This window comes from Quercus lobata, chromosome 4, assembly GCF_001633185.2.
Source record: "Quercus lobata isolate SW786 chromosome 4, ValleyOak3.0 Primary Assembly, whole genome shotgun sequence".
NCBI classification, from domain to species: domain Eukaryota; kingdom Viridiplantae; phylum Streptophyta; class Magnoliopsida; order Fagales; family Fagaceae; genus Quercus; species Quercus lobata.
Window position 1 is genome coordinate 16,400,685 of NC_044907.1, and position 19,239 is coordinate 16,419,923.

The 19,239-nt window shown below is 38.0% G+C and overlaps 1 protein-coding gene across 1 annotated transcript; it reads right to left on the minus strand.

The window, feature by feature from the left end:
* Nucleotides 1-12,682: 12,682 nt before the first annotated feature.
* On the minus strand, nucleotides 12,683-14,861 carry LOC115984705. The gene is made up of 7 exons (XM_031107718.1): nucleotides 14,751-14,861; nucleotides 14,471-14,557; nucleotides 14,125-14,361; nucleotides 13,846-14,010; nucleotides 13,679-13,732; nucleotides 13,410-13,556; nucleotides 12,683-13,045 (listed from the first exon to the last, which is right to left on the minus strand). The coding sequence occupies exons 1-7, from the start codon at nucleotides 14,859-14,861 to the stop codon at nucleotides 12,683-12,685; spliced, it is 1,164 nt and encodes a 387-aa protein (XP_030963578.1).
* Nucleotides 14,862-19,239: the final 4,378 nt, after the last annotated feature.

Sequence of the window (19,239 nt, forward strand, 5' to 3'; positions counted from 1 at the left end):
CTTCCATTGCATTGTTTTGTGCTTGGACATGCATTAATCTTATCATTGTTGTACTTACTTGCTTACATGTTTGGATGATCATAACTTTACGTTATTGATCATTGTAGCCATAGTCTCTATGGTTGTCTGGTGTTTGATCAAGTTGCATTCAGGCATACCATTCATATCATACTTGATCGTAGTGTACTTGTTACTTATTCTTGCTTTTATACTTACTATTTTAAACTTTAGGGTCTAACCTATTTTATGCAAGTGTTTCAGGTATTGGTTCTAAGTTCAAGTTCTTGGTTTGTCTTTAGAGTCTTGGTGTGAGTCCGTTGTTAGTCTTAGGTTTCCAACTCACATTACAGTTGTGTTTGGCATTGGCTTAAAAAGCCAGCTTTTTTTTACTATTTAGCTTATTTTTGCTACTATTCAGTTTATTTTTTGTACTATTCATAGGTCCCATTTTACTTTTTGGTACTATTCATGAGTCTCACTATACTATTTCAGCTACCTTTTAGCTTTATCTATAATACATTCAGTAAAACATTTTTAGTTTCAGCTAAATAAGCTATACCCAAACGAACTCTAAGTATAGAGTTTGTATAAGTGTGTTTTGTCAAAAAATAGCCAAAGGGGGAGACTGAGAAGTAATGTTTTATTGTTGGTTTAATTCAGTGACAAAAGTTTGTAAGTAATGCTTTTAATGTTGATGTACTATTTTCTAGGTTTTCATGTATTTTGGGGTAGAGTATTTGAGCCTCTCCTTGAAGAATTGAAGGCTTGAAGCAACATTAGCCAGTGATCTCGCGACCTAGAAGGCAACCTGCTCGTGATCTAGCTTGCATGAGAGATCCACGTGGCAGTTACTTTTGATGAGAGTGTAGATGTGCACCTCGTGACCTTAGGGGTGACTAGGTCTCGAGCTGCACCATCTTTGTACTCTATATGTACCTTCCACTGCACATCTACTAGTGCACACAAATACACAATTGTGAGGTGTGCCAAGCACTTTTATGAAAAGAGAGAGCTTTTCCTTGAGAAAAATCAAGTTCCCATCTTTCTTCTCCATCTCTTTCATTGTATTGATAGAGATTTTGTAAACCCCTTCCTCATCTACAAACACAAACCTTGTGAGTGAGAGAACATTGAGGTCTTATATTACCAATCACACCGGGATGGTGGCAAGTAGGAATGAATTTAGATCCATGGAAATCCCTAGGACAAGGCCTAAACAAAGGTTTTGACTTAAAGAGCTTTTCTCTCTAATATATGATTTCTTTTATGTGGAGGGATGTACACAAATTTGTCTTTAGAGATAGAACTCATAGTAGGCACAAAATTGAGTCTCACAAAAAGATTGTAACAAAGATTTTCTTCCTTTTTATCATTAGGTTTGACAATCAAACACTTGGCATGCATCTTCAGAGATTCATTTTCATATTTAAGATCATCAACAAGTTTGTTAGACAAAATAAGTTTAGCATCTAAGTCCAAACATTCAAATTTTTTTAATTTTTCAAGAGAATGTTCAGTAAGTTTCTTATACATTTCAACCAATTTGTTGGATTCATTGAGCTTAGCAATCAAATCATCATTTTCACAAACAACTTGTTGAATTTCTCTTCAAATTTCAAAGCATTTTTCTTCAAGAGTTTGACATTAACAATTTTAACACCACCCAAGGAGTCATGCAATGTATCATATCAAGCATGAGGATAAACACTCATAGAGGCATTTTCACAAACACATGACATGTTACATTCAACATCATCAACAACATGCAAAGAAGCATTATCCATGGAAATTAACACAAAGGGTCAAGGATCACACTGAGATAATTAAACAAAAACAAGTGTACTCGCTCTGATACCTATTAAAAGCTCACTAGTATAAATATTGTAGCTAGTTTAGACCCCAAAATTTTAGTTTTGGCTTGATTATTTTTTAATCTAAACACACTTAATGCGGAATATATGTGATTAGCAAATTAATTAATCAAAGCACTCAAAAATTGTGTGGATGAACATATATGTGCAAGGAAAATATTTTAAGGGCAGTATGGTAAAGAATAGCAAACCTAGGATAACATGTGATGTGTTATCAAAGATGAAAACCAAAAAACTAGACATAGAAACCTCTTCGTAGCCCTCTAAGCCGAAATGATCCACTAGTGAATAAGTTGTACAATGATACCAAAAAGACCGTCCAAACCTAATTTACTCAAAGTACTTGAGCTCTCCAAGCTCTAGCTACCAACGAACTTCTTAGAGTTTTGTCTTCACTAACTTCCTGAATCCAGCAATATAGCCCAATTTCACAGCCAAGCCTCACCAGCTTATTTTGATTTCTCTCTACTTTAGGATTTCTTTTATGTGGAGGTATGTACACAGATTTGTCTTTAGAGATAGAACTCATAATAGGCACAAAATTGGGTTTCACAAGAAGATTGCAACAAAGATTTTCTTCCTTTTTATCATTAGGATTGACAATGAAACATTTGGCATACATCTTAAGAGATTCATTTTCATATTTAAGATCATCAACAAGTTTGTTAAACAAAATAAGTTTAGCATCTAAGTCCAAACATTCAAACTCTTTTAATTTTTCAAGAGAATATTCAACAATTCTCTTATACATTTCAACCAATTTGTTGGATTTATTGAGTTTAGCAATCAAACCATCATTTTCACACACAAAATTGCTGAATTTCTCTTCAAATTTCAAAGTTTTTTTCTTCAAGAGTTTGACATTCACAATTTTAACACCACCCAAGGAGTCATGCAATGTATCATCACGAGCATGAGGATAAACACTCATAGAGACATTTTCACAAACACATGGCATGTTATATTCAACATCATCAACAACATGCAAAGAAGCATTATCCATAACAATTAACACAAAGAGTCAAGGATCACACTTAGGTAATTAAACAAATACTAGAGTGTTCAAATTAGAGTGTTCAAATTAAAAAAATCTTACGTGACAAGCTGTTATACGGGTTGCTATTAATGGGGTAGAAAAATAATTTTAGTGATATGTTCAAATTAGAACTAATAACAACTAACCACCTATGATTTGTTGTAAAAATATTATGAAAATGTTGTAAACATAGCACCTCTCATGGGATATATGGGTTTCAAATTAGACATAATTATAATAGGGTGAAATGACGTTATTTGTCCAAAAAATGTTTAATTTCTCACTATTGATAAAATAAGGGTGGCGTTTACTTCGTAACACATACTCCTTGGTCTATCAGGTGCTTCACTGCTTAACATGGTTTTGAAATCCGGACCGGACCGTACGGTCCGACCGGAAAAACCGTGACCCTCTCAGTTTCACGGTTTTTTTAGCTTCAAGAACCGTTATATGTGAAAAAAGCAGGGACCCGTACGAACCGTGGTCGGACCGTGCGGTTCTGAGAACCGTGACCGGTTTTTGAGGTTCGAACGGTTTCTTTTTTCTTCAGCTTTTCCGATGAATTTTGGGTACACCGGGATGAAGTTTTGATCAGATCTAGAAGAAATAAAAAGAAATGAAAGAACACGAAGAAGAACAAAGATCAGAAGAGATCTGATAATTTTTGGAGGTGCTTAAGCTTCACTGATTCACAATCTTCAAATCTGCTGCAGTGAGAGAGACAGCTTTTTTTTTTTTTTTTTTTTGATAATCAGGAGAAGGAACTCTTTTTGATTGATAACAAAAACACAGAGAGACCACTGATAAAAGAGCAAATTGTTGATTGTGGAGAAGAAACCCAGCAAGCAGATGTAGGCGACTCCAGGACGAAGACCAAAGTTGAGATAAAGAGCTCACAGAACAACAGAAAGGAGAAAGATAAAATAATGAATTATGGCTTCACTGCTTCAGCGGCCAAAAGTAAAGATAGAGATGTGGTCAAGGTAGTAGGTGGGGTAGGTGGGTGAATTGAATGGAGTTCCACGTTTTGCTTTGCTAGTGGTTGAAATTTTAACTTTTTATGTTTTGTTTTTATTTTAAAGGAAATAGTTGATTCTTATCTTGCCAGTGGGCCACGTTGCATGCAGTACAATACAAATATCATCCGTTCATCCCATTAAATAAATAGAGGTGTTACGTTCGTAATATTTTTATAATATTTTTACAATAAATTATAAGTGGTTAGTTGTTATTGGTTCAAATTTGAACCTAACGTTAAAATTAATTTTTTACTTCAATAATAATAACTAGTAACAATCTGTCACTTAGAATTTGTTATAAAAATATTGTGAAAATGTTATTGTGGGGCCCAACAATTCGTGGACCAGGCCCATTTGCCCTTAGAGAGTCCGAGGGCCCAATCCGAGGAGAACTGTGGCCCAAGCTCATGACGCAGAGCACAGACCAATTTTGGGAGGCGGCCGAGGACAGTCTAGTCCTCGGCAGGCCCCTAATCCGCCCAGAATAAAGGGATAAATTCGTAAGGAAATCCAAAATACCTTGGGGCGATTACCCTAAAATACCCTTCTGGATAAGGCCCAATGCCTGACAGAACCGTACTCTGCAGCTTTATCAAGTCATCCCCAACAATTCCGGGATTAGACTGATGGGACCAATGTCAGTATTTGTAAAGACTGACCCTACACGTGGACGAAGGACATCGAATGCACGCTAGTATAAAATGAGAAGTAAGTGAATCTAGTAGTGGGGGGAGAAAAAAGAAAGACTTCATGAATAAGATCGCCGGAACGATCCATGCACAGAACAGAGAAGGTCCTCCGTTGGATAGCCGGAAAGGATCACAAGGGTCCTCGGATCAATTCCGAGGAGCCCATTCTCAGAAGTGGCAGCATGGCGGGGCTTTAAACGTTTAGGCCCAGTCCATTTTCCACACGGACTTTTCTGAAATCCAGACCGGACCATCGCCCCGTGACTAAGCCCAAGCTTTTCAAGCCCACTCTCTACAAATCGTATTGTGAGGGATCTTTCCCGCGTGAACCCAAAAATGTCACTGGGCCGCGCAGGAATCGTGTCCTTACAATTGGCGCCGTCTGTGGGAAAGTATGCGCGCTTGGCGCAGGTGGCGGTGGAGTCAACTCTCTACTAAGCAAAAATTCACGGAGCTTCCTCCGTCTCCTTTGACGTGCAGCTGTTGTTCCGACATAAACTTCTGCTAGGGGCTACGCCTTGCAGCGCCCATGGCGTAGGCAGCCCTAGGGGCTCTTGGCCTCAAGCCGGCTCTCCCCGCCTTGATCTAGGGGCTTACATCCGAAAAACAAACAAAAAAAAAATAAATCTCGTAAGTTTTGGACAGAACCAAGGTCTTGCATGGTCCTCGGACTCAAACCTATGGGGAAACCAAGTACAAGAGATGAAAATCAAAAGCTTTGGACAGAACCAAGGCCTTGCATGGTCCACGGACTCAAGCCTATGGGGAAACCAAACACAAAAAATAAATCTCGTAAGTTTTGGACAGAACCAAGGTCTTGCATGGTCCTCGGACTCAAACCTATGGGGAAACCAAGTACAAGAGATGAAAATCAAAAGCTTTGGACAGAACCAAGGCCTTGCATGGTCCACGGACTCAAGCCTATGGGGAAACCAAACACAAAAAATAAATCTCGTAAGTTTTGGACAGAACCAAGGTCTTGCATGGTCCTCGGACTCAAACCTATGGGGAAACCAAGTACAAAGAAAATCAAAAGCTTTGGACAGAACCAAGGCCTTGCATGGTCCACGGACTCAAGCCTATGGGGAAACCAAACACAAAAAATAAATCTCGTAAGTTTTGGACAGAACCAAGGTCTTGCATGGTCCTCGGACTCAAACCTATGGGGAAACCAAGTACAAGAGATGAAAATCAAAAGCTTTGGACAGAACCAAGGCCTTGCATGGTCCACGGACTCAAGCCTGTGGGGAAACCAACACAAAAAATAAATCTCGTAAGTTTTGGACAGAACCAAGGTCTTGCATGGTCCTCGGACTCAAACCTATGGGGAAAACCAAGTACAAGAGATGAAAATCAAAAGCTTTGGACAGAACCAAGGCCTTGCATGGTCCACGGACTCAAGCCTGTTGGGAAACCAAACACAAAAAATAAATCTCGTGGACAGAACCTTTGGACAGAACCAAGGTCTTGCATGGTCCTCGGACTCAAACCTATGGGGAAACCAAGTACAAGAGATGAAAATCAAAAGCTCTGGACAGAACCAAGGCCTTGCATGGTCCACGGACTCAAGCCTGTGGGGAAACCAAACACAAAAAATAAATCTCGTAAGTTTTGGACAGAACCAAGGTCTTGCATGGTCCTCGGACTCAAACCTATGGGGAAACCAAGTACAAGAGATGAAAATCAAAAGTTTTGGACAGAACCAAGGTCCTTGCATGGTCCACGGACTCAAGCCTGTGGGGAAACCAAACACAAAAAATAAATCTTGTAAGTTTTGGACAGAACCAAGGTCTTGCATGGTCCTCGGACTCAAACCTATGGGGAAACCAAGTACAAGAGATGAAAATCAAAAGTTTTGGACAGAACCAAGGCCTTGCATGGTCCACGGACTCAAGCCTGTGGGGAAACCAAACACAAAAAATAAATATCGTAAGTTTTGGACAGAACCAAGGTCTTGCATGGTCCTCGGACTCAAACCTATGGGGAAACCAAGTACAAGAGATGAAAATCAAAAGTTTTGGACAGAATCAAGGCCTTGCATGGTCCACGGACTCAAGCCTGTGGGGAAACCAAACACAAAAAATAAATCTCGTAAGTTTTGGACAGAACCAAGGTTTTGCATGGTCCTCGGACTCAAACCTATGGGGAAACCAAGTACAAGAGATCAAAATCAAAAGTTTTGGACAGAACCAAGGTCTTGCATGGTCCACGGACTACAATTTCCTGTGGGGAAACTCCAAACACAAAAAATAAATCTCGTAAGTAGTTTTGGACAGACCAAGGTCTTGCCATGGTCCTCGGACTCAACTATGGGGAAACCAAGTACAAGAGATGAAAATCAAAAGTTTTGGACAGAACCAAGGCCTTGCATGGTCCACGCGACTCAAGCCTGTGGGGAAACCAAACACCAAAAAATAAAATACTCATTAAGTTTTTGGACAGAACCAAGGTCTTGCTTGGTCCTCGGACTCAAACCATATGGGAAACAAGTACAAGAGATGAAAATCAAAAGTTTTGGACAGAACCAAGGCCTTGCATTGTCCTCGGACTCAAGCCTATGGGGAAACCAAGTACAGAAAAGAAATATCACAAGTTTTGGACAGAACCAAGGCCTTGCATGGTCCTCGGACTCAACCTATGGGGAAACCAAGTACAGAAAAGAAATATCACAAGTTTTGGACAGAACCAAGGCCTTGCATGGTCCTCGGACTCAAGCCTATGGGGAAACCAAGTACAGAAAAGAAATCTTACAAGTTTTGGGACAGAACCAAGGTCTTGCATGGTCCTCGGACTCAAACCTATGGGGAAACCAAGTACAAGAGATGAAAATCAAAAGTTTTGGACAGAACCAAGGCCTTGCATGTGGTCCACGGACTCAAGCCTGTGGGGAAACCAAACACAAAAAAATAAATCTCGTAAGTTTTGGACAGAACCAAGGTTTGCATGGTCCTCGGACTCAAACCTATGGGGAAACCAAGTACAAGAGATGAAAATCAAAAGCTTTGGACAGAACCAAGGTCTTGCATGGTCCACGGACTCAAGCCTGTGGGGAAACCAAGCACAAAAAACAAATCTCACACGCTTTGGACAGAACCAAGGTCTTGCATGGTCCTCGGACTTAAACCTATGGGGAAACCAAGTACAAGAGATAAATATCACAAGTTTTGGACAGAACCAAGGTCTTGTATGGTCCTCGGACTCAAACCTATGGAAAACCAACTACTTGTAAGGAAAAACTACATTACGTAGAATTTGGATTCATCTGAGGAAAACTCTCCGCTCGCCATTAGGTCAGTTCCCAAATTGCGGGGATTCGCAAGTCTGCTCTTAGATCTGCAGCACCAAGGGAATCGATGCGACGTAGGGCAATACGTCACCTGAGAAACGATTTGAGTTCTTTACCCTCCGTCCACTCCTCGGACGGTACTCTCATACTTATCACAGAATATTCAATTGTTATTTTTGCTAGTTTCCTGAGTTAAACTTGCTATGAATTATCGCCGTAATGTTTGGTAGTGTTGGTACATTAGAATTGATTGGATTATGTTTCAAAACTTCCTGCTCTAAGTATCATTGAAGAAACAAACACAGGGAGCACACCCTTCCACAAAATAATGTTGCAAAAAGAGTAGTATTCAAAATAAGTAGGCAAAATTTCCTTTTTTATTGAAACAAAGAAACAGTACAGCATACAACAAAAAGCTGAAATCAACTTGTGATAAAACTTGCTACATGATAGAAAGGAAAGTTACAAGGAAGCAAGAGAAGGCCGAGGAGGTAGCACAGACGAGAGGTTGGCTACTGCTTCGAGGCCTTGTCCCTTCCCCCATGCTTTCGCATGCCCGAAACTCAGGCAGCAAAAGAACCTGACCTCAGGCTAACACCATCTACAAAGAAGATGCAGGGAGCCGGAAGTTGGGAAGCCCCCGCAGAAATTTGCCGGCTACAAGGTAGACAGTGCTGATGGTGAAAATTCCTTCTTCGGACATACCAAAAATCTGGCATGACCAGAACCTGCTTCGGATTTTGACTAAAAGCGTGGGAAACACCCTCTCCCCCCTGTCATAAGGGAATATTTCTTTGAATCTATGCCTTCGTTGCCCGTATATCACTCTTCTGAGCCTGAGGAGAACGTGGCGCCTTTGCGGCGGAGAGAGTTTTTCTTCCCCGACCCTCGTCTCAAACATGACTTACTGCGGGAGGAAGCTGAAAGAGGAGACTAAGGAGCTGGTGCCTAGGCAAAGAAACTTGCTCTCTTATTTATTTGAGGAGATAGGGTGGTGGCATTTAATTAGCGCAGCTTCCCAAGGAACGCTACAGACAAAACGTCTCCAGCTCGACTTCCAACAAACCTCTGCAACGGCAAGACTAAGGGAGCCTCGTGGAGGTGCACCTTGAACATCGGGACACCCAAAAGTACCGCGTGGCCAAAGACTATGGAAATATCTCCTGATCTGTGGGCCTAGTAAATTCGCGGCCCATGCCCTTGCTACATGATGGCCCACGGACTACGGCCCACGCCGGGTAATAACTAATGCCGAGGACAACCTCCTGCCCGGCCGCGTACGGGATACCTAAGGAGAGGGAATAAAACAGAACCAAGGCCTTGCATGGTCCTCGGACTCAAGCCTATGGGGAAACCAAGTATAAAACTATTATTATTACAAGTTATGGATTGAACCAAGGCCTTGCATGGTCCTCGGACTCAAGCCTATGGGGAAACCAAGTATAAAAATTATTATTATTACAAGTTATGGACTGAACCAAGGCCTTGCATGGTCCTCGGACTCAAGCCTATGGGGAAACCAAGTATAAAAATTATTATTATTACAAGTTATGGACTGAACCAAGGCCTTGCATGGTCCTCGGACTCAAGCCTATGGGGAAACCAAGTATAAAAATTATTATTATTACAAGTTATGGACTGAACCAAGGCCTTGCATGGTCCTCGGACTCAAGCCTATGGGGAAACCAAGTATAAAAATTATTATTATTACGAGTTTTGGATAGAATCAAGGCCTTGTATGGTCCTCGGACCCAAACACGGCATCAAGCCTCCAGTTCTCTCCTCGGCCAGCATGGGTAATCATTACTTTTCACTGGTCGGCCTTATTGGGCCAAACACTTATATTAGAGTTATGGCAACATCTTTTTATTATCAAGTATTTTGGTCTTAGTTGTCATCGGTTTAGATACTTTCTCATTGAGCCGAGCAGCGTTTACCAATATACAAAAACATAAACGGAATATGCAAAATGAAATAATAAACACTTTTATTGATATAAGAGATTATTACAATGTACAAAAAAGGGCTCAAACAAGCCTATACAAAAGAAGGACTGCTGAAGCAACGATAACATTCGCAGTACAGAGATGTAAGCAGTCAGGCTTCTTTTAAACTCATCTTCAAGGTCTCTTCAGTCTCTGCCTCAATATTGCTCATATCATGATAAGAACATTCTTCGGAAAAGGATGAAGAACAAGGGAAAGGAATCGAAGGAGAAGGAAGAAGAATTGAAGGAGAAAGAAATAGTAAGGAAGAAATCAATGAAGAAGAGAGAAGAGATGAAAAGAAAGAAAATGAGCAAAAGAAGGAAAAGAGAAGGCACCAAGGCGGAACTGGTGCTGGGAAGACTATAAGAGGAAGGTGGAGGAGGGCACCAAGGAGCAAAAGAGGGAGAAGCAGAAGCACTTAGCCCCTGCCTCAGCCCTGACTCCTAACACGTTGGTGCCATATTAGGTACGCTCGTGAGGAGCCGGGTGGTGCTGATATTGGATATTCTCGACTCAGTCACGCCAAGGGTTCGGCGTGGTGAGCCCCTGCTTCGGATTTTGGCTAAAAGAGAGGCGGGACGGATCTTAAGTCTGCGCCACCCTTGCCCTGATTGAGCCATTTCAAGCTTTATCAGAATATGGTGTCTAGAGGAGGGGCATGATTTCTTCATCATTTGTTGCGATCTCAGAAGAATAGAAGGGAGTTAGTACGAAAGTGATGGCCTCCTGCTTGCCTTCTTATAGGAAGAGCAGAACGGATGGCATTAAATGCATTCAACCTTCCCAAAGAATCTGAAGAAAAAAGAGGCGTCCGTTCCACTTCTCCACCTTATCAAATGAGCCGCCGGATATAAATGAGCCTCGTTAAGGGGATTCATTAAGGGCACGTCTGGAACATCCAAGCGGCAAGAGCAGATTCCGAGCGGATTAAAAGGAATCCCTCAAAAACCGCCTAACTTCCTGGGAAACCGCTCACATAAATGCGGGATCAAGCTAAATGGGCCATATTAAGGGCCCGAGTTTGCCAAAACCCTCCTTTCCAATCCGGAATTCGGATAGAAGGGTTTTGAGGGGCTATTGTGGGGCCCAACAATTCGTGGACCAGGCCCATTTGCCCTTAGAGAGTCCGAGGGCCCAATCCGAGGAGAACTGTGGTCCAAGCTCATGACGCAGAGCACAGACCAATTTTGGGAGGCGGCCGAGGACAGTCTAGTCCTCGGCAGGCCCCTAATCCGCCCAGAATAAAGGGATAAATTCGTAAGGAAATCCAAAATACCTTGGGGCGATTACCCTAAAATACCCTTCTGGATAAGGCCCAATGCCTGACAGAACCGTACTCTGCAGCTTTATCAAGTCATCCCCAACAATTCCGGGATTAGACTGATGGGACCAATGTCAGTATTTGTAAAGACTGACCCTACACGTGGACGAAGGACATCGAATGCACGCTAGTATAAAATGAGAAGTAAGTGAATCTAGTAGTGGGGGGAGAAAAAAGAAAGACTTCATGAATAAGATCGCCGGAACGATCCATGCACAGAACAGAGAAGGTCCTCCGTTGGATAGCCGGAAAGGATCACAAGGGTCCTCGGATCAATTCCGAGGAGCCCATTCTCAGAAGTGGCAGCATGGCGGGGCTTTAAACGTTTAGGCCCAGTCCATTTTCCACACGGACTTTTCTGAAATCCAGACCGGACCATTGCCCCGTGACTAAGCCCAAGCTTTTCAAGCCCACTCTCTACAAATCGTATTGTGAGGGATCTTTCCCGCGTGAACCCAAAAATGTCACTGGGCCGCGCAGGAATCGTGTCCTTACAGTTATGAACATATCATTTTTCTTAAAAAAATAAATGCATTTGTAATTTTATAAGTGCCATGTTGCGGACATGTAACACAATTACACAAATACCATTTTTAATATATATATTTTTTATTCTAATTATTATATTATTAGATATTATCACAAATTTAATTAATCAACGTAAAAAATACTAGGATTTAATATTTCTTAAAGTTATGAATTATGATATAGAAAATACATTTGAAAGATAGATTTCTTTGTTTCTATAAAGGAATAATAGATCTCTCTCTCTCTCTCTCTCTCTCTCTCTCTCTCTCTATATATATATATATATATATATTTGATAGGAATAGATCTCTATATTTAATTGCACTATTTTAGTTAATTTTTTTAATATTTTTACTAATTTAATATAATTATTTATATTTTAAATAATTATTAAATTAATTATGACGTCATCACGGTTCGACCTCGGTTCAACCTCGGTTCGACCTTAAAAACCTTGAACCTCTTGCTTTTACGGTTCAATGAACGGTCCGGATTTCAAAACCTTGCTGCTTAAGTCTAGAAACTTTCCAAATCCCCTTTTTTGACGGCTTGAGGTTGGGCCAATGGACTTATACATTTGGAATTTTTAAATCATTATTTCTCAAGCAGTTGGTGACTTGGTGTGCAAATTGAAACACAGATAACCTCTAATGCTATGAAACAAGGTCTTAACAAATTGAAAGGTTACCTTAAATATTGCTTAATAAAAAAATTTAATTTGACGCTCAAATAATAGAACAAAACTACTGTGTTTCAACTATTTTATACATAGATTTAGACCCAAAAAAAAGTTCTGGATCCTGCCAAAGAGACCAAACCAATAAAGATTTTTTATTATATAGTATATGATATTGATTTGGTGTGACATGAAGAAAACAAGAAAATGATTCCCATCTTCATATGTTTCCCTCTTTCTCCTTATTTTGAAACAATAATCTAAATGATCATGGACAATTGGGGTTTCTACCAGGACCACCATAATAAAAGTGGTCTCCATAATTTATGATATTATAGCAATTGGGATTCGTTGTCTGTGTATGACTGTTCCGGGGACCTCTGAGAACTGTTTTACCATCAATAACATTGAGTCTATCGAAGTAACTAGCCTTGCCAGGCCCTTCTTCAGGGAAATGGCCACTGCCCATTTGTGTTGTGGTGTGCTGTTCACCTAGCTTTAAGTTTGTCACCTCTCCTCCCCATTGAACGGATGAAGCACTATCAGACAGGAGCGAGAATAAGGAAGATGGCCAATATCCGAAGTTTCTTTGCGCAATTTTCAACCACCAGTCTCCATTTCCATTAATGTCCTACTTCATTGTACATGTCATGCAAATCAGTTTGTAAAATTTTGAATGATAAATGAAGGTGTTAAGACTAATGAAAGAGAAAAAAAAAAAAAAAAAAAAAAAGGGAATCTTTTTGTGCAAAACAACATGGACATTTAAATTCACTGTTTTAAAAAATAAGTTAGGTAAAAATAAATTTTTTATAGAAAAAAAATTAAAAATATAAATTTAAAAAGTTGTATATAAGAATACATAAACCAAGAAACAAGAATTTCAAACATACACTGTTACAACTAAAACCAGAAGAATTTCAAACATATCTTACTATGTGTATCCAAAAAGTAAAAGTATTTGATAAAGTAATTAAATTGAAATATTGTACTACCTTATAAACATAGAATTCGAGTGTACGTTGGGTATCACCATAGATGGAATAAGGGGTGACGGTTGCACCCACCGCAATCTGGTTGTCGACTTGAACAAAGCCAGGGCAATTCAGATTGTAGCAACCTGTGGTTCTATATGAATCATCCTACAGCCATGATAAATAAATAATAAAAAAAATTAAAAATTAAAAAGACGTTTTATAAAAATGAAATAGTATATATAAACATGGCTAGTGCTGGCAGGTAAGTCAAATATTAAAATACATACAGTCCAAAACGTGAAGAGTCTAGTTTGGTAATCTCCATATAGATTTTCGTAGACCTATTTTTCCACAGAATAATTTTGTAAAAAAAAAAAAAAAAAAAGGAAAATTATTAGTAATTAATTGTTTAGCATGCGCCTAAAAGAAAAGATGATGATGAAACTATATATACTGTTATGCCGGCTTCAATGGTATCAAGATCTTGATCAGGGTCACCAGCTGCAATCCAGAATTGAGACACGCTGAACTCATTTGAGTCCATGGTATGGGGATTCCACACGTTCATATTTGCCATCATTCCATAGTACTTATCTCCTTCCTCAGCAAGCAATGCATACTAGAAACTCAACCAGAAAAATAAAGGCTGTGAATGTCGATTTGAGTCCTTCATTATAGTAGATACCGTTGAGCTCAAACCTATTAATAATATTGATTAAAAATTCAATATTACCTCATGGGTAATTCCAGCGACATCAGCATTAGGGATGGAATTGTGTTTTTTCCTTCCATAATTTGCTGCAGAGCCTGCCCTTAATAAATCTTCTTCTTTAGTTCTTCTTATGGGAATTGTTCCTTCTGGGCACCTTCCATTCAAGTGCCATGGCTGACTCACTTTGGGCTCGGAGTTTGAAGAGACGTCGTTGCTCTCATCGAATGAAAACCCTTCTGGGTAAGAACTTGGTCTCATCTATTGCATTCAGCATAGATACCAATGCAAACCCAGCCCACACCATACATACACTAAGTATCAAATTACTCGTGATACCAAACGAAATTTACTTAATAAAACTAGTTACCTGAATTGTGTGATTTTTTAACAAAGGATGATCAAAAGCTGGTTGCTTGTTTATATCTACGCAGTCGATTATATCTCCATCCGGGCTCTGTATCAAATACATTTTCTCAATAAACGTACATAGATATGGTTTGAATTCTCACTACCGTAATAAAATTACACTGCTATTGTACATGGGACTTACGAAGACACCACAACCCACAAAAGTGAATGACTCTTCTAAGACTAAAGCAGAAAATACAATATAGAACACAAACATGTTATATGAAGTGATTAATAACCTCGATGGATTTAAGAGCAGGCTTGTTAAGGCGCTTCAATTGCTGCTGAACCTCTAGTTTTTGTTTCTTATTGAATATGGTGTTAGTGTTTCTATTTCCAACTGATGACATTGGTATGAGAAAGAACAAGCAGAAAGTCATCTTTACCACCCTCGACCACCTCCTCCTGCTTCCACAAGGTAGAGCCATGAGTGACTAGCTAATATTCGAATCTAGTAGCTAGCTTTGGTCGTCCCCTTTGCAATAGATAAATGTGAGATGTAATAGCTATCTTTGATTGTCCCCTTTGCAATCCCCAAACGTGCATTTGTTCACCCTCTTTGAACTGTTTAAAGTGCTATTTATCAATATATATACAGATACAAACTTCTATAGTAAGGATCACCCTATTTTTGGCCATGTCTAAAAAGATTTTGATTTAGCTGTTTTACATTAATTTTTTCACCTTATAAGTACGAACTTCCTATTTAATTTCCTATTGACTACTGCGATTCTTTTGTGTCTTTGTCATTTTGCAAGATTGGTCAAAATTCAAGGGAAATAATTCATCTTCTTAGAATTGTTCTACAGGCTAAAAATTTAGGAAGTTTGTTGTTTTATGTTAAAATTAGAGAATTTGAGATAAATGAGAAATTTTGTAATGATTTAATTTTTGATCTGATTTGAAGAAAGATAAGAATGTCTATTTTTTTTGGGGGAAAACCTTGTGTTAAGATAATTTTTCATATTTTTCAATGTCTGTTAGCGTAAGAAAAAATGAGTCAAAGGAAACTATTTTTAGTCAACAAAAAAATCATGCCTCATTTTTAGAAACTGTTTTCCACTATTTTATAATTTTTTTCTTTTTTTTTGGAAAACTACTTGAATCTCATGGCAAGTTAAATAAGGGAAATTAGATGATCGTTTTCCAACACATTTAAGGTTGCTACCAAACATAGTACAATGACATAGTTTTATAGAAAATGCTTTTGGAAAATTACTCATTTTCTAGAAAATATTAACAACAAAACAAAAAGAGCAATCGTGGGAAGTGAGAATAGATGAGGTTTAAATTTCGTAAAATAATTTTATTAATTTTTTTTGAAGAATGCCAAAATGAAATTTCCTTATATGTCTTTAAATTTATTTTAGGAGTAGTTTTAAATATTCTTTAGAGTTTTTATATGAGGTGTACTTGTACTTCTGATAACAAAGTATTAGTCCCAAAATTCTGGGTCGGCTCCTATGGATCCAAAACAGAAAAATATAAACCATCCAATTCCTTCAACCTTTTGTAATCAAAAGGTTTCCTTATGAAAATTACACTACTCACACATAGAAAAATAACAAAATGATATACAATTTATATCCAAGAGATGCGTAGACATATTGCCATGAAAATATAAGTCATTGCAAAACCAAAAATCTATACTATCAAGATTGTAAAATACTTATTTAAAAAAAATTGGAAACACTTTTATACAAATAAATTATATTAAACTTATATTCAAGCGATGCATAAAAATATTTCCATAACTTGAAAAATAAACCATTGTAAAATGAAAAATCTTTTATGTTAAGATTAAAAGAGTTTTTTTTTTTTTTTTTTTTTTTTTTTTGGGGTTGGAAACAATTTTGTACAAATAATGTTGTTCTTGCATGGTTCGAATCTACCTAGAGGCCAGGCTTTATTTCTTTACTTCTTACATAGTTTTATTATTTACCAGTGAGTAGTACTATTATTTTCCATACTAGTCTCTTCACCATTCTGGCTGCTAAAATTTTCAATTTTAAGGCCTATTACTCCTAATATGAAGAGAACTATCATTTTCTGCCCTAAATATCTGAATATTAGTATGTATGAGGGTCGCAATTTTACTCTTCTCGCAGCAATACTATGTGATAGTCTGACAGACTTTGGTGGGCCCATAAAACAAAAAAGTAGACCACAACCAAGATTGGAACTCTTTTGATGCTCTTACTACTCTCAACTCTCACATAGAAGCCACCGCAACCGTGTTGCTTTAAACTTTAAAATCAATTCCAATGTTGTTATTTGACAAGATAAAGTTATTTTGGTTATCTTTTGCATAAGTGAATTAGGTGAATATGATATTGTGTACATTAGTATATTAGTTATGGGTATTGTGCAACACTGTGAATGTAAAATGAGTGCATGAAAATATTTGGAGTTTCTTCAAAGAGCTAGGGACCGCCCCCGCCTCCCCCCCCGCCCCCAAAAAAATTAATTTTAGCAATTTTATTTTATAAAATTATAATTTTTCCTCCTACAATATCATTGATTCTTTTAAAAATAATACTATAGTCACAAATGTTTCTACAATATTTTTACAAATTGTCGAGATATAAAATTCTTATTGGTTCATATCTAGGCCCACAACTTATATAATTTTTTTACTTATCAATAACTACTCACCACTTCATTAATTTATAAAAAAGTTTGTGTCTTTAACATTTTCCTCCTTTTAATGGCCATAAAAAAATTAGCACAATAACAAAAATTACCAATAACAAAACTAAAAAAATTAAGCTCAACCAACAAAAATTACCCAAAACAAACAACCCGGCCTTTTAAAAAAATTTAAACAAAATTATTTTGTCCTTACCTAGTAGCAAACACAAGCCAAAAAAAAAATTTGAACATCTAAGCAGCAAAGTTGGAAGCCAAAGTTACCGCACGCAACTAGCAATAGAGCTGCCCTCCTGACTCCAACTTCTGACTCTATCCTTGCAAAGTGCTATAGACCATACATCATGGAAACTACATTGCAAACAATAATTCTAGGACCACACCCTTTTCCTGACCCTTTTCTTCAACTTTCTTATGTGATTGATTGTGAGTGATATAGAAAAAATGGTAAATCACAGTCTGCCACATAGATAATTGTCTTTTGTATAAACAAATGGACAAAGTTTTAGCTATAAACATAGTTGTAGCCTAAGGCTACAATTTCCTTTAAAAAAATTAACATTACTACATATTGCTGATACCGAACTTTGTCCAGCTTCAATTCACGGGTCAAAATAAAGACCATAAAAACAAACAAATTGAAAAAAGGTACAAAATCATGAATTCCAAAGCCAAAAAGGGTGAAAATAAATACAAAATGTTTGAATGGTGAATCGAAAAATGTCAATGATTGAAAAATCCATTTTACAGCAATTAAGATTGAAACCCCAATTGGGTATGGTTAAAAAGTTGACTTTTTGATCCAACCATTGGATCGTATTGAATTTTGAACCTTCTCGTAGGGCATATTTTTCTTTCAAAATGATAGTTTACGGGCCAAAATAGAGTTAAAACAAATGAGATATCAGCAAAATATTGAAAAACCTAATAAAATCTTCACTGTTTTTTTTAAGGTAACCTAACAGCTTATAACCCAACTCCGCACAATAAACTATATCAATTGGGCAAGAACTGGAATTAGAGGTTGGACCACCTTGATGAACAAGGTCTTAGCTAATTATTATCAAGAGGGCTCGATGATATCTACTCTCGATTGGAAGATATGGATTTTTCTAGAAAAAACGTCAAAAACATTTTAGCACTGCGTCACCTTTGTTTCAAGCGTGATATCTCGATAGTTGTAGGTCTAAATTGAATGAGGCTAGACCTGTTAGAAACTAGACATCTAGTGCTTTCTGTGAGTATAACATTTGAAGAAAACGGAGCTTCAAAGGCCTCCAAACAATAGTGTGAATATCGCGCCAGAAATTTATAAAAAATAAAAAATTAAAAAAATTAAAAAAAAAGACGAAAAAAGGCTATAAGGTGGCAAAAGTAGGAGGCTAGCATTAGTGTCAGCATACAGAACGCTACATGCCCCTTGCCATGGGCGGGTAGCACTAGGATCTCGTAAGAATGGTGATGACTAAACTCCCATTTCTTTATGATGAAGAATCCACAAGGCTTAAAAAAGATTAATATCTATTTAAGAGAGAGAGAGACCCTTTTAATCAATCTTTACAATATTTCTATTTACTATTGTGACATGAAGCAATATTTCAATATTTCAATGTGACATGAAGCAAACAAGAAAATGGTTCCCCTCTTCGTATGTTTCCCTCTTTCTCCTTATTTTGAAACAATAATCTAAATGATCATGGACAATTGGGGTTTCTACCAGGACCACCATAATAAAAGTAGTCTCTAGAATTTATGATATTATAGCAATTGGGATTCGTTACCATTGTCCGACTGTTCCAGGGACGTCTGAGAATTGTTTTACTATCAATAACATTGAGTGTATCGAAGAAGCTTGCCTTGCCAGGCCCTTCTTCAGGGAAATGGCCACTGCCCATTTGTGTTGTGGTTTGCTGCCCATCTTTCTTTAAGTTTTTCACCTCTCCTCCCCATTGAACCGTTGAAGCGCTACTAGACAGGAGCGAGAATAAGGAAGATGGCCAATATTTGCGCAATTTTCAACCACCAGTCTCCATTTCCATTAATGTCCTACTTCATTTGTACATGTCATGCAAATCAGTT